This window comes from Octopus bimaculoides, chromosome 17, assembly GCF_001194135.2.
Source record: "Octopus bimaculoides isolate UCB-OBI-ISO-001 chromosome 17, ASM119413v2, whole genome shotgun sequence".
NCBI classification, from domain to species: Eukaryota; Metazoa; Mollusca; class Cephalopoda; order Octopoda; family Octopodidae; genus Octopus; species Octopus bimaculoides.
In genome coordinates, this window is record NC_068997.1 from 27,676,922 (window position 1) to 27,693,382 (window position 16,461).

At 33.2% G+C, this 16,461-nt stretch overlaps 1 protein-coding gene across 1 annotated transcript in view; it reads right to left on the bottom strand.

The window, feature by feature from the left end:
- The window catches only part of LOC106872650 (serine-rich adhesin for platelets), a 126,757-nt gene that overhangs the window by 98,185 nt on the left and 12,111 nt on the right, over positions 1-16,461 (bottom strand). The window contains exons 2-4 of the mRNA XM_052974137.1: positions 6,641-6,695; positions 1,917-1,980; positions 1,772-1,810 (exon numbers count right to left, since the gene is read on the bottom strand). Coding sequence (XP_052830097.1) covers positions 1,772-1,810; positions 1,917-1,938 — 61 coding nt within the window. The 5' untranslated portion in view covers positions 1,939-1,980; positions 6,641-6,695. The remainder of the gene's footprint in view (positions 1-1,771; positions 1,811-1,916; positions 1,981-6,640; positions 6,696-16,461) is intronic.

Genomic DNA, 16,461 nt, shown 5'->3' on the forward strand with positions numbered 1-16,461 from the left:
ATAACACTAGAAAGAAATTGCTATATATTTTCATACAGATAGGCCATCTTAATTGGTTAATTATTTTATACACAAATTTACTAGCCTTGAAAAAAATTCAGGTGTCAAATTCAAAATATCAAAACATATATATATATATATATATATATATATATATACACACACAAATGATGCCAGTACCTCCTGACTGGCTCCTGTGCCGGTGGCATGTAAAAAGCACTGTCCGAATGTGATCAATGCCAGGACTGCCTGACTGGCCCCTGTGCTGGTGGTACGTAAAAAGCACCATCCAGACGTGGCTGATGCCAGTACCCACCAACTGGCACCCGTGCTGGTGGCACGTAAAAAGCACTATCTGAATATGATTGATGTGAGGACTGCTCGACTAGCTCCTGTGCCAGTGGCATGTAAAAAGCACCGACTACATTCTCGGAGTGGTTTGTGTTAGGAAGGGCATCCAGCTATAGAAACACTGCCAGATCAGATTGGAGCCTGGTGCAGCAACTGGCTCTCCAGACCTCAATCAAACTGTCCAACCCATGCCAGCATGGAAAATGGACGTTAAACAATGATATATATGGTGGCTGAGTTTCTTTTGTGTGATGGGCCTCACGGAGGCAATAACTGAGACCTCTGGCATTATGTTGGGCATGGAAAGAAGACCCATCAAGCTGAGCAAAATCGCAGTCATTGCACATACCGGTGTCATGCAAATCGGCACCCGTGCTGGTAATACGTAAACACACCCCGGTGTCATGCAAATGGCACCCGTGCCAGTGGCACGTAAGAACACCCATTACACTCTCAGAGCAGTTGGTGTTAGGAAGGGCATCCAGCCATAGAAAACCATGCCAAATCAGACTGAAGCCTGGTGCAGCCTTTCAGCATGCCAGCCCAGTCAAACCATCCAACCCAATGCCAACATGGACAATAGACGTTAGTATCACTAAACATGTATAGATGTTCACCTCACAATCATAAGGCCTCAGTTTCAATTCCACTATAGGGCATCTTGAGCAAGTGTATTTCCAATAGTTTTAAGTGACCAATACCTTTTCAGTTAAATCAAGTTGATGGAAACTGAGTAGAAGTCCATTGGATCTATGGTACCTATAATTCAAAAGTCCAGATGATCCTACCTGAGAATGACATTAAGAGTTACGTGTGTTTGTGGAATGCTCAGCCACTTACATGCTAACTCTGTGAACCTAGTAGTTTAGTTGATGGAACAACTAAAACAGCCATTGTCACAAATTTTGAGCTATTATACATAAGAGCTAAGGCTGTCTATAGGAAATACATATTTTATGTAAAATCACAAAGTATTCTCAACCTTAACGGTTTTAATTACATTATGTTGAAGATTATTATACAAATTCTTAATAAACATCATTTGCTGCTGCTACTGCTAATAATAATAATAATAATAATAATAATAATAATAATAATAATAATCTTTTAGTTTGAATAATAAATACAAATATGAAATAAAATTCAAATTTAATTAGGAAAATACACTTTAGAGAAAAAATGTGAACATTATGTAATATTGAAAAATAAAAACTAATATAACTGAAATGATTAATAAACTAGAATTGTTGCAGAATTATGAAGTTCTATCCTAATTGAATTAAACTAAATAAATCAATTTGAAAATGAAATATATATACGTATATGATTTTAAATTGTTTGAAAGAAACCAGAAAGATGATTGACTTTGTTGAACAATAGCTTTGACACAGAGCAGTAAATGCAAACTAAACAAGCAAACCTTTTTTCTGTATAAAGGGAAAACAATTAAGATGAAATGCTGTAAAAACAAAAAGAGAACTCAATTTAAAATACAACAACACACATACAAGTTCACACAAATTGAAATTCAAACTAAGAGTGGATGAAAGCTAGAGAGTAAGTACCTTGTGTCACTTTCTGCGACATGATTCGGCACCACTTAAACCAGCACTGCTATACAACTTGACACTGCAAAGTAGAAAAAAAGAAAACAACTAAAAGAAATGGTAGTAAACAATTGGTAACTAACAATGCAATAGATAACTAAAATATAAAAAGAAAGAAAGCAAGAGAAAAGGACATTGCTACTTTTACTGAAGAAAACAGAGCCCAATGAAGATGATATAGAAATTCTATGTGTTGTCATAGGAACAACACACAAGGAAATTTGAAAAATAACCTTTCCATTAAGTTAAAATGTTAGAACAGAAATAGTTTGTTTTTAATAGGAGGAAGCAGTTTATTGCTTTATCCTCATCTTCAGGTCAATACTTCAGCCTGTACACACCCCACCTTCATGTATTTCATTTACATAATCTGTAAATGTACCGGATGAAATTATTCCTCCTTTCTGCTTGTGTGCACATTTATATGGACACACTGACACTGAGGCATGTAAATACAAATATGCATATATACCTATGTATAATTTATACCTATATAAACACATGCATGCACATTATAGTTTGGCCACTGTTGGCTAGTGTCCCATAGTTGTGGGTTGACTAATACCTTGTGAATGAAATAAGTGGATGAAAACTGGAAGAAGCCTGTGACATGTGTGTGTATGGAGGAAGAGGTATCATTATCATTTATTGTCTACTTCTCCATGTCTGCATGGATCAGATGGAATTAGTGAAGGCAGATTTTCTACAGCCAGATACCCTTCCTAATGCTAGCCCTCATCTGTTTCCAAGATAATATTTCCCATAGCCAGGAATGTTTCTCAAGAAACAAAAGTAAAAACTTGGAAACAAACAACACTAGTATGACAAGTGATGCTCATTTACATCCAACATATGACATCAAGACCTTCTGGTAAAAGACTAAAAGGCTTAGTTGCAATTTTGTGGGTGAGAGAACTTGTGGATTATGTGATGCATGGTTTGGGTGATGGTTTTCAAACCATGCAGTGGTAAGTAAAAGTCATCCAGTTGGTAAGGGTGGGTAACTTTTTAAACCCTACAGGCCATATTCTCTGACCTGCTACAACACAGTTATGAGTGAACCACAAAGAGTTGTGAGGTTTGACTGTGTTGGGAATGTGAAGTGACATGCCACGGGGATGCTTTTAGTCTGATAAGTCAGAGTTTAAACACATGTGCAGCAAAAGTGTTCTCATCTACTAGAGTTCAGGAGGTAGAGAGATGGGGCTTATATAGAATGTGGATGTGTGGTAAGTTGTTGCAATAGGGCAGTAGTTGGACAACTCAGTGATGGTTTAGTAAAGGTTTGAGGGTAAAAAAAGATCAAAGATGTTTGGAGTCAATGACGTACATAGAAGACAAGGCATTGTGAAAGGTTACAATTCTGCACTGACAGCCTACATGTAGGATGAGTGTGAAAGCAAAGAATAATGGAAATCATAAAAGACAATTACTTCAGACAAAGGTGAAGTGAAACACATATCCTTGATGCAGGAAGAGACATGGTTAAAGAGTTGTTGGTAGTTGAAGGAGTTCAGAAAGAGGGAGAGGAAACATGTATTTAGAAAGACGGAAGAAAATAAACTGTGGCAGATTAAATTGGAAGCATTTATTCTTGATATCCAAGACTGAGCAATGGGAAAGTGGTCTATACACAGACATCTTTCAGAGCATACAGTGTAGAAGGGATGGCAGAGATGGAGTGTAAACAAGGGAAAGTAGATCTAAGATGTGTAATTTATGTGTAAAAACCTAAAGTGTTGTGGGGAAATGTCTTATACTTACCTATTTCTTATATATATATATATATATATATATATATAATCATCAACATTATTTTAATATTCACTTTCCCATGCTTACATTTATTGAAGCAGGTTTTCTACAGCCAGATGCTCTTCTTGTTGCCAACCCTCACCTATTTCCAAGCAGGGTAATACTTCCCCATAACCAAACATGCTTTTGCATAATATGAGATGAGAATGACACTAATTACAACTATCACACAATATTAAGACAAGGCAATGCAAACATACACCTATTCTCTCTCACATATGCAATACGTGCAATGGGTTTCTTTCAGTTTCTGTTCAACTAATCCACTCACAAAGCTTTGGTTAGCCTGGGGCTATACTCCAAAGACAAGTTATGCAGTGGGACTGAATCTGAAACCATGTGGTTTGGAAGCAAACTTAACCACACAGCCATGCCTATACACACACACACTGTTGATTCAACTAATACAGTAGAAACATAGCTTGTCCCTATGCTAAGGATTACCACTATTGAGTGGAAGAAACGGAAAACATCTTGTTAGAAACTATTTCAATTAGAAACACTGAGATAAAAGGAGAGAAGCAGTCATATTTACCAAATCAGTTTCAGTTGAGGAACATTTATTGATTAGATTTTCTATAATTTCCCCAGAAAGTGTTTGTGCATGTAGAGTACAAAGACAGTGTACAAAGATAGAGTACAAAGACAGTACTGCTCCCACAATCCAATGAGTTTACATCTTTCTTTTTCTCTCTTGCTCCCTCTCTCACACAAACATACACACACATTTGCTTTTTTCATATTAGCACAAGCAATTTTTGAACAGAACAATTGCTTTCATAGCAGGCTATCCTCAACAAAGAAGAGAGAGTGAAGCAAGTAGTTATATACATTGCACAAGACAATAAAGACAAACAGAATAGCTACAGAAATGTCTGAAGTCATAGCCAGGATGTCAACAGTCCAATATGTTCATCACACACTCATTAAAGATAAAAGAAAAAAAACAGAATATATATAGATCTACAGGGAAAATATCTTAAACTGAGTAAAATACTTATTCTTCCTAATTTGCTAATTACATCACCTCTCACAAAACACATTTACCAGTTTCAATTTTTTTCTCAGTCTAATGAGGATGGTCAGACCTCTTAAATGCTGATGTTCAACTTTTAGCTGTTGAAAGTTAATGACAAATAGGGAAAGCAGGAGCAACACAAGAGGGAGTTCCAGACAAATGCATTTCAGGAGTGTAAGGATTAGGAAAAGTGCTTTTTAGTAAACCACAATAGAGAAGGATTAGATAAGGGTGGTAAATATTAGTCCATAGCAGTGGGAGCTTTTATAGTTGTGCAAAGAGAGGGTAGGACTGATACAATGAGATTGCTTTTCATCTGAGAAGGGAAAGGAACAATGTTCTACAAATGTAGCAGCTGTTGACCAGTTTCTTTCCACCACACGAACATCCTCCAGTTTGGGATATTACAAAAAAAAAAAGTTTAATTGTATTGACAAAATTTGTCTATTGCTTCAATATAGTGATATATAAATTGTACTTTGAATACTGAGGTCCAGATATCTTGTGCCATTTTAACTTTGGCCCAGTAAAAAAAAAACAAAGGAAAGGGTGAATGTCATGTAGAATGTCAATCAGTTTTCAGCAGCTAGAATATAGTATACTCTGTCATTATCATTGCCACCATAGTTAAAATTTTATACAATCAGAAAACTGAAGACAAATGGTGGGATAAATAAATTAACACAATATTTATAAATATAGCAATAGGCTGCCTGGAGACTTTTTAGTCCTTTCACATAGAACTTCTCTAGTGCTAGAGAATACATCTAATTTAAGCTGCAATGGTTATGATTTTCTCCATTGTTTGTATCGAGTGATGAAAGACTGCTTGAAAGTGTAATGGAACATATCTATCCAATGCATGCCAGTATAGAAAAATGGATTGATAATCACTATTGATTAGAGAAGGAATGTAACAGATTAGGCGTCATCTTGTAAAGTGCGATGAAAAATAGCTAAAACAGGAATGTGAATCCCTGAATAGAGGCAGATTTGTTACATTTTAAAGTTTGTTAAGATAGTTAATTCTACCTGCTTTTTTGTGTAACAGAACCTTTTGCGATAAACATTTAAAAGGTGGAGGGTATGACTCATTGTAACATTTTGAAAAGTAACATACTTAGCACTAAAAGAAAATATTGTTCGCTGAAAGCCTATGCCACTCCTATTGCACAAATGAATGGCAAAAGTTTTTTTTTTTTAAATTTTTTTTAAGAGCAATCTAGATGAAGAAAAGAATTATTGTGCTCGCAATTTTACCCTATACTCACTCATGTGAATCCTGAAAAATAGATCTAAAAACTTGTGGCTGAAACAAACAGAGAAATACACACAACATGCTTGTGTGCAACCATATTCACTGAAAAGCCACCTGCTCCAGTGACAAATTCTCCCACTATGATAAGTTTTTTGTTTCTGACCTACTGAAAAGCTATTGTATTAGTTTCTATTTTTATAAATCATTTGATTCTATTCCAACAAAGTATACAACACCTTGCCAAGCCAAATTATCTCTACCCATAGAGTCTTCAGTAAACATGTACGTTCCATTATGAAAACTAATTCTCCTTAGAATTCCTTTTCCAGTTCATGCAATCCTACTCAATGATTCAGATTATCAACTGAACTCATCCCATCTAATCTTGCGGAATGAAAGGCAAGAAACAACTAAGCAGATGTTCTATGGAAACACCATCCTCCAACACACACACACATACATCTTTAATGAGCTATTAATTTCATTCTATAATTTTATATCAGTCATCCCTTCTTCAGTTTTCTTTCTAAAACTTTTGTCTAAAAAATTTGTAACAAATTATAAAAATTTTTACATAACTAAAATACTCACCTTCAAGTCACTTTAGATGATAGCTTGTCTTCTACATCTTACTTTCATAATTTACCTGTAAAATAAAAGAAATTTGAGTTTAGCAGAGGGAAGTAGTCATTCATGTTCTCAAACATAGCTTCAAATAATTTTCATTTTGTCATTAAAATGAAAATTAGCCTTTTTTAATAGGTTTTATTTTTACTCTTTTATTTGTTTCAGTCATTTGACTGTGGCCATACTGGAGCATTGCCTTTAGTCAAACAAACTGACCCCAGAGCTTATTCTTTGTAAGCCTAGTACTTATTCTATCAGTCTTTTTTGCCAAACCGCTAAGTTACGAGGATGTAGAAGAAAATAATATTGCAAAATTCTTGTTTCTTTTGGGTACCCCCTTGTATAATTTAGTTTTGGCTAAATGTTTATAGACAAGTTTTTTATAACATGATATTGTTAAGTCCATCATGTATCACTGCTGCCGTTCCATAGTTCTGCAATCACTGGTTTAAATTTTAAACCTATTTTGGTTAACTTTTCAACTTCCAGATCAGCAAAATGTTTATATTCATCCACCAAACAATTCATTGACTATATATACTACACAAAATGTAGACATTCTCCAGTTCCCTATTGATAACTTCCAATACTTGTTAAAATAAGCTAGATTCATAGCTCTATTCTACAACCCAAGCTCAAAAATAGAATACATATACAGTTCCATTTCCACAAAGCTTCTTCAAAATGTCTAAGTTTCTACATGTTTCCAAAGTATATTCCAATAGTTTACATTTGGCCTATCTGTTTTCAAATTTAGTGTTCATGACAATGGACATCATTTAATTCAACTTTTCTAAATTACTGTTGCTTATTTTATAAGATCTGAAGGAACAGAAAGCAAAATTAATCACAACAGGATTTTGACTATGACAATTTGAAATAGTGCAAGCCATTCTTCCAATGTTATCACTGTAACTAACTTTACATAGTATTAAGATTCCTATCAAATTTAAACATGACCAGTCTGAAGTTTATTTCACTGTCCAAGACATTTACCACAAACAATAGGCTATTCCTTCTTATTAGATGAGCAATTCACCTAAATTAATTAGCCAATAAACAAATTCCCACTTAACAAAAAAAAAAACCCCCACAGTGGTTGAGAAGATTAAATTATCTTTAAATGAGCTATGTTTTAAATTTCCAAGTAGCTAACTATATCTTTCATAATGTCTACTTTCTTCACTCCATCAGTAAATTCTCCAACTTACCCAATTTCCAGATATATTCTTGAGAAATAGAAATACAAGGTCAATAATATATTGCAAATCTCAAGGAGATATATGATCATTTAGAAAAAATTTTTTTTTTTTGATTTTTTTGTTTTGCCAAACTGGCAACCTACAAAATTAATTCACCTTATCACTTCCATGTTGCAGAAAGCACAAGAATTTCTTCTGGCAGCCATTGCTTCTCTTAATATTACAACATTCCAAATTATGCTGTCTACTATTTCTTTTTCTTGTATAAAAACAGATTTTTGGAAGAATTGTCTGATATGTTAGACTATATACATATATATATAAAAATTCAACAACCACATTTAAGACCATTCTCTATTTGCAGCGACACATTTCATACATAGAGCAAACATTTGATAGTAGACAATTTAATCTAGAGTGAAACTAATAACTAATTACCAAGAAACCGAAGACTGTTACTTCAGATTGCCCAATTCATGAATAATGGTGTAATTCAGTCTCATAACGAACAATGGCTTTAAACAATATATTTTAAAACCACTATCTCTTTCTTGACCATTATCAAGATACCATCATAATCTTTCAATAGCAGATTATATTGCTCTATCTAGATAAATACCAGTCATCTTTACAGCTGCTTTTACCCAATTGAAACATTAGCCTATAAATATTCATTTGACTGAAGAAAAAAAATCAAATCAATAAATTACAAGTCATAGCTGGAAAATATACACAAAGAATACAGAAACATACATGTCTGTAGTAATGCACATAAATACACACATATGCTGAAATATGAATACATGTACACACACACTAATATACATCATACAATAATATGGATGCACAAATATACATACACACTGTAATAAAGATGCACAAATATACATAAACACACACATTTATGTACACATACATACACACACTATATATTTTATACATCATTAGTTTACAGGTTTATATTTTCAGGAGAGTGACTGTTTTGTAGCACTTTAATGAGAAAGTCAAATTATATCCACAGAATTGCTGACATTTTCAATAACAGTAAGAAAGATTCATTTAATTCTAGAGGAAGAGAACAGTGATGCTTATACTTCACTGAACATAAAGTTGAAGCAGTTTTCAGAAAAGAGAAATGCCAGTAAATTGTTGTTTATTTTATTCTATTTGATAGACATCATTATTATAATTTGTTGTATGCTCGTTCTACTGGCACATCTCACTGCACTTTCTTATTCAATATGTATGAATTACCAGTACAATCATCTCTCATGCATACTGCAGCCAATGCCTTTGTTATACAATGCTATTATTTTGTAGTTATATACATATAGGAGATATTTTAGTAGATATTCATCACATATTTACTTCTGCTGATTTACACAATTTGGAAAATTACATTTTAAAGTACCAGATTTTATTATGGCTAAGTGTAATTTCAGTATACACCAATTGTCTGTAAAATAAATTTGACATGAGCAAAAAGATGTGGGAAGTAAATAATCAATCTAAGGAAGACCTGAGGGAAAAAATAAATCTTCAGAATGGCTATATTCTATAAAAGATATCAGTGTCTGCTATTCAGTGATAGCGAAACATAGGAGACTAAGGAAAGTCTGTTCAGAGTAGACAATCAATGTGTGATAAGGAGAGACATTTAAAGCTTTACTTAGAAGTACTCAACTAACAGATTGATAGATCATACTATTAACTAGTGAATTTGAGCAGGTAGTAATTTTAAGAAGTCTCTCCATACCATCATCAATTACTGCAATGATTTAAGGGTACTCTGGGGAGGAAATTCAGAGAGGTTATATCACAAAACATTAGTGTAAAACAGTTGCAAATAAAGTTTAGTTTTTTTCTAAAATGACAGAAGACCAAAACATAAATTAAACAAGAGAAGTTGTATACCAGTTGAATAATGGAAGTTGAGACAATAACATATGCGCACTGTACTTAATTGTTTGAACAATTATTGGATTTATTCATGTGTAAGTCACACCTTAAATGTAGCATGAAACTTTGGTACTAAATTTTTTTCCCTTTATAGTTTTAATTTTGTCCTGGGATTAATTTGCACCCCAACTTTTAGATAAAAGCAATTAGAAAATAGTGAGACCTATACATGAGTAAATACAGTAACTTTGTTCACAATAACCATGCAGCTGAACTATCTAAATTTTGGGGCTCAGAGCAGTCTTTGATAGGGTTCTATGTTTACAGACATGTTAGACACAAATGAGTACAAGGTTTATCAAATTGTTGTATAAGATTCTAAATTCTGTAGTATGGATTCTGCAATAACAATTAGGTCATTTACATACAAAATATTCTCATGGCTGCTATCAAAGAAAAGGACAAACAAATTCATCTTTAAATTTCTCACAAAATGTAAACTGTTCATACTAATTCTAACCTTGGATATGTGGCCTTCACCACCATCTAATTGTTTACTCTTCCTGTCTCACTGACAACCAGACTATAAGGCTATAAAGTTACTTGTTTTCTAATATTTTTCAAACAAACAATATTGCTAGAAATACACTAACTTTACATTTTTTTAAAATAAGCATGGATGCTAACAGAAATGACAGATGAAAGAAAACCAAAACTTAGAACATCATCAGTGACTGGTTCTCAAATACCTTCATTAACCAATTATAATTAATTACTTCTATTTCCCTCCTCCAATGCATCAGCTTTAGCTCCTGAGATTTATTTTGCACTTACAGTTTTTAAAAGACATCAAGTGATCGGTACTTAAAAAAATTGAAGCTAATCATGTAACTTATTAATAATCTGATTAGTTAAAATTAATAACTACTGATTCCTAAATTGATTGATGCCTTCAATTAGATTAGCAATGAACTCTGAAGACCCCCCTCAGGTTCCTATTAATATGTTTAAATGAGTAAACTAATCAATCCTTGTTGCTCTTCACTCATCCCCAATAACATTGTTATACTGCCACCACACCAAAAAGTAAGAGAATTTAGGTCACAACTCAACCATTTTGACACACTTTAAATTGATGGAAATTTTGTAGCACACTTCTTGCTGATATTTTCATTTCCTCTCAATTTTAATGTTATTCTATGTTGCAAAACTAATTATTCTTTTAGTAGATACAAACAAATAATTTGCATAAGGAATCTAGTACCAGGTATCTTGTATTTTTCTAGCAAACTTCTCACATATTTTATTAAGTCCCATTCTCTCACACTTTAACCCCTCATCTCCAGCATAAAGTCATCACTCCCTTTACTGTGGCTCCACTCAGATGAAAAGGATCTTGGTCTTGTAGACTGTATAGCAACCTTGCTAGTCCCATGAAAAAAAGCACTTAGTACATGCTGTAAGGTGGTTGGAGTTAAGAAGGGGATCCAAAGCAGATATCAGAGCATGATGCAATCTTTGGACCCACCATATACTGTCAAATCATTCATTCAATGTTAGCATGGAGCATGAATGTCAAACGATAATTATTATTTTCTATCAGAGTCCTGTGATAATTTATATAAACTAAGTTGATCAATTCCAGAGTTGTGCAAAAAGTAACCAGATTCAACTTCTCTATAAGAATTAGTCAAACCTTAAATGATTTTAATATTAAATAAATCTAACACACACAAAATGCAGTTTATGTACTGAGGTCAACTGGATTGATTGCCTAACTCTCCCTTACAAAATGCTGGCCTCGTCGTTTATCAAAAGAAATCAATATTAAATGATATTTCTATATCTGCTCTGAACAGAAATTTTATCAGGAGATTCTACAAATTTCAAGATGTTACAATGTCATTCCAAAGTCACTAGTATGTAATAAACAATATTTTCTACTGTATTTATCATTTATTTTGCAAGTAAAGTTATTTTTCTTCATCTAAGTTTTCAATAATGCTGAACGTTACACAATACATGCTTTTAATATATAGACACACAATTATTATTATTATTATGTCTACACAATGATTTGGATGTTTATCAATTGACAGCAATTTTGATTACAAGCTGACCTAGATAGCTTTACACACTAAATTACATGGCAGACAAAATTTCTAAACAAACATCTTAATCGTTCTATCAATAAAAATAGTCACAAGGACTAAAATTACAGTCTTTTGCATAACACCATTTAATCATCAAATTCTAACATTTAAACAAAAGCTAATTTAGCTAACAGTACAAAAAAAAAACAAGTATATTAAAAGTATATTAAACAGCTATACCTTTGATATTTAGCATATTAGCTGGAGGACATGATAATAGGAAATTCATTTTTAATTTCTATCATACACATTACTTCTTGATATAAAAATGTATATTATAAATCACCAATTGTGATTTATAAAGCTATCTATATTTAAGTGTAATTTGTAATTTAACAAACTACATTTACAAGTTACATTTACAGTAAAATAGATAAGGAAGTGTTTATACAAATATGTATAATCTATATAGATAAACTATCAGTACTAGTTTAACATTAATGCATATGCTTATGTAGCTTAGAGCAGTGCTTCTCAAACTATCTGATGTGGCATACAGGTAGTTTTTTTTTTCCCAATGTGCCAGAGGCTGGTAATATTTTTTACCAATATTAATTTATATCGAAAACAATATATATATAATGAATATAATAAAAGTTGACAATTTTTTGTATCTAATATTTATTTTATAAACAAATAAAACATTTTATAATGTTTCTTTCTTTTCTGGAAACTCGCCACATGCCAGCAGCCAATGGCTCACGGACCAGTGCCAGTCCGCGGAACATCACTTGGAGTAGCACTGGCTTAGAGATAATACAAGAATTTCTGTTATTAAGTACATGGCTTTTTCCTTTTCTTATAGTTGGTAGAGTACCAGTAACATACTAGTACTTATTTATCAATAACAAATTCATGAAAGGCAGCAAAATTGCCTCTCACAGGATTTAATTCTAAAAACTGAATGACTGAAGTTAAAATAGAGGGCATAATACTGCTACATCATATATATTCAGTCCCACTGGGCAAGTGTAGTTAATTTCACTTCTCAACTATGTAGTTTCAGGTTTACACCAACTGCATGGGCTTAAGTGAATTTGATAGTGGAAAATGAAAGAAGCCCATTGTGTGTGTGTGTGTTCATGGGTTGAATAGGTCTATTTCAGAGTTTTGCATTTTATCACTTGCAGAACCTCGATCATCTTAATATGTTTCACTAATTCTTCTCATGTCTTCGACAATTTAGATAACTTGGCATTTCTTTACTCAACTGTCATTTTCCATGCGCACTACATGTTTCTACCAGCATCCTATTCTTTCTCTCATACCCAGTTATTCTCTTAGTGCTTGGTTGTTCATGCAGTGACATTATGCATCCTGTGAAGAATGCTTACATCCTTCTTTCCAACCTTTTCACATCATCTACATTCACAATCCTAAGTTTTGCTACTAAACACTTCATTCATACATCAGTAACATACACAACTCATCATTTGTAGAAGAGTGTGTGTGTGTGTGTGTTGAGCAGCAAAAGTAATAGGTTCTATGATCTTTTCCCACTGCCATACTCGGGCTGCTATGCTTTTAAAGTACACTGCTTCATTGTTAGATACTAAATAAATGTTAATTTAAAATGGAAAATATTTTGATGAAATTTTTTTTTTATATGGATATTGTGACCGAAATGTTTGAAGACTTTACGAAAAAAAAAAAAAATCAGCAGATTGTTCTACAAGATGTTTGCTAAGGATATAAATCTTAATAATTATAGACAAAAACATTCATTATTCTCTAAGTAACTATTTATTGAAAAGAATATTTACAATAGTACAGAAGAATATACAATAGTTACAGAAGAGTATACAACCTAACATCAAACAAAAACACATATATTTATCAAATTGTTTTAGTAATGTAAAATGTGCTAATCAATACCTTTAACAGCAGAACATTGGCTCAATTACAGAAATAAGATTCCTAACTGAATGTAATAAACAATTTAATCAGCCAGCTACATACAGCCTATAATTCTCAGATCATTAGTTCATACCACTCTTCAAATGCTAGCACAGTTAAAATTATGCATCATCTTAGAAGATCATTCACAGTTGCTATTTGGTGATTGAAACAGAGCTATCTTATGCAGCATTATTTTACTCAATGCAGAGACAGAGTTTCAATCTAGAGACAGGTACTACCACACACATAAAAGCAGCCTTTCAGAAGCTATACATTTCCCATATTCCCAGTCTAACTGCTGTAATTACTTCAATAAATGCACTAAACTAAGAAGTGATTGTAGCAGCATTTCCTCATGTCTTTTATATGTAACATGTCACAATTTCTCATACACTGACAATTTACAGGGAATGGATGTTAATGGAATTAATTTCATTTCAAATATTTCAGATTTCAAGCTTCATAGACATGTTTTCTCTCTTCATTTTTATTCATTATTAAGAAAAAAAAAATCAATTTAACACATGCACTCACGTGCAGATTTCCCCTATTTCACTAGAATTCACAATAGCAAACATTTATGAAGTCAATATTCTCTATGATGAACTACATTACAAAAAGAAATGGGAATTCCAATAGAACAAATGATAAAGTGAATAAAATTTGAAATAAATGCATAAGACAATTACTAGATATGTTACATATATTCTGCACATAAAGAGCAAAATCACACACACACACACACACACACACGCACACACACACACACATAGCTACTAGAAAATTAGATAAACTTTCCACTTAAGAGAGAAGAAGAGGGTCATTGTAAAATGTAAAATATCAAGTTTATAAATAAACACTTGATGTGCTGCAATCAAACACCCTGATAGATGATTATTACTTATGTGGCCAAGAGAAGCCTCAGATACTTTTTTTTTTTTTGGAAGGTGGGAATTGTAAGAGGAGAAGAAAATATAGGAAGTTGGAAACATTTATATATAAAAAAAAAAATACTGCATTAAAGCACATGTATAATTGAACAAATGATAATTATGCACCATGCCATTCAGTTTGGTGTGGTATGCAATAGCAAATTCAATAACTGGAGAGAGGGGGGAGTGGGAGATGGGAGGGAGTGAGAGGGAGGAAGGGGAGGAGTTCAATTATTTTCTTTTCTAATAGAAATGTAAAGGATTAGATTTTGAGAGTGGGAAGAGGAGTCAATGAAATACTTTTCCATTTTTATCCCCCTATCTTGGTCAGTCTTAATCAAGTAGAATATGATTAAAGCATTCTAACCTAGTTTGGCCTATCCACTCATTTTCACACACTTTTTCTAAGACCACATTGTCTGTTGTATACTGCCAATAAAATGCTAGCTACTATTTCTCGCAGATCGTTCCAATACAGAAGCTCCAGAGTAAACCAAACTAGCATAGTGTCTATGACCTTGCACTTCTGAAAACATTTAATCCAGTGACAGTGGTGGATAGAGGCCTCTTAAGAATGCCCTGAGAAGGAAAAACTCACCAAATGTTGATCAGTGATATCTGATAAAGAAGGTCAAGAGCTGCTAATGTTGGATTGATGATAATGTCAAAGAAAGAGGTTGAGGGTAGCAACATAGAGACAAGCTCACATTTCCATCTTTTACGGCTACTACAACTACCATTACCAAATAATATTTAACTTGACATAATTCAATTAGTCTTAGGTGTCCTGCTTGTTACCAACAGAGAACAATTATTCCCCATTTTCATTGAAGTAGCTTGAGGATTTCCCAACTACCCTTCTTTAAAGTATTTTGTTGGAGTTTTATTTTTTTTATGGTATCTACATTCTGGGCTCAAATTTTCCTATGGTCAACTTTGCTAATTATCCTATCAGGTAAATAAAATAAGTGCATCCTTACATAAAATTGTGGTTTTGTACTGGTGTTAGAAATTATTATTACTATTATCATTAAAGCGGCATTTCTTCTGGCTCATTACACTCTGAGTTCATATTTCGCTGGAATAATCTTTCCCTCTCATCCCTCCAGGGTAAAAAAATACAAGTACCAATCAAATATTGGGGTCAATGTAATCCACTTAACCCTATGCTAACCTTGTGCCAAAATAATGAATTATTAATATTATTAGAGCTGGCAGAATCATTAGCACATTTTTAATTCTTTATTGCCCACAAGGGGCTAAACATAGAGGGGACAAACAAGGACAGACAAAGGGACTAAGTCGATTACATCGACTCCAGTGCATAACTGGTACTTATTAAATCGACCCCAAAAGGATGAAAGGTAAAGTCAACCTTGGCAGAATTTGAACTCAGAACATAGTGGCAGACGAAATACCGCTAAGCATTTCGCCTGGCGTGCTAACGATTCTGCCAGCTTGCCGCCTTCGTTAGCACATTGTTCAGTTCTTTATGTTTGGAGTTCAAATTCTGTCAAGGTCAACGTTGCTTCTAGCTTTCAGGGGTTGATAAAATAAAGTACCAGTCATGTACTGGAGTCAATGGTATTGACTGTTCCCCCTCTCCTCAAAACTACAGGCTTTGTGCCTCAATCAAAAATCATTATTATGTTCTGATTTCAGATAGAGTTAGGATCAGCTTGGCTTGCTTTCTTCAATAA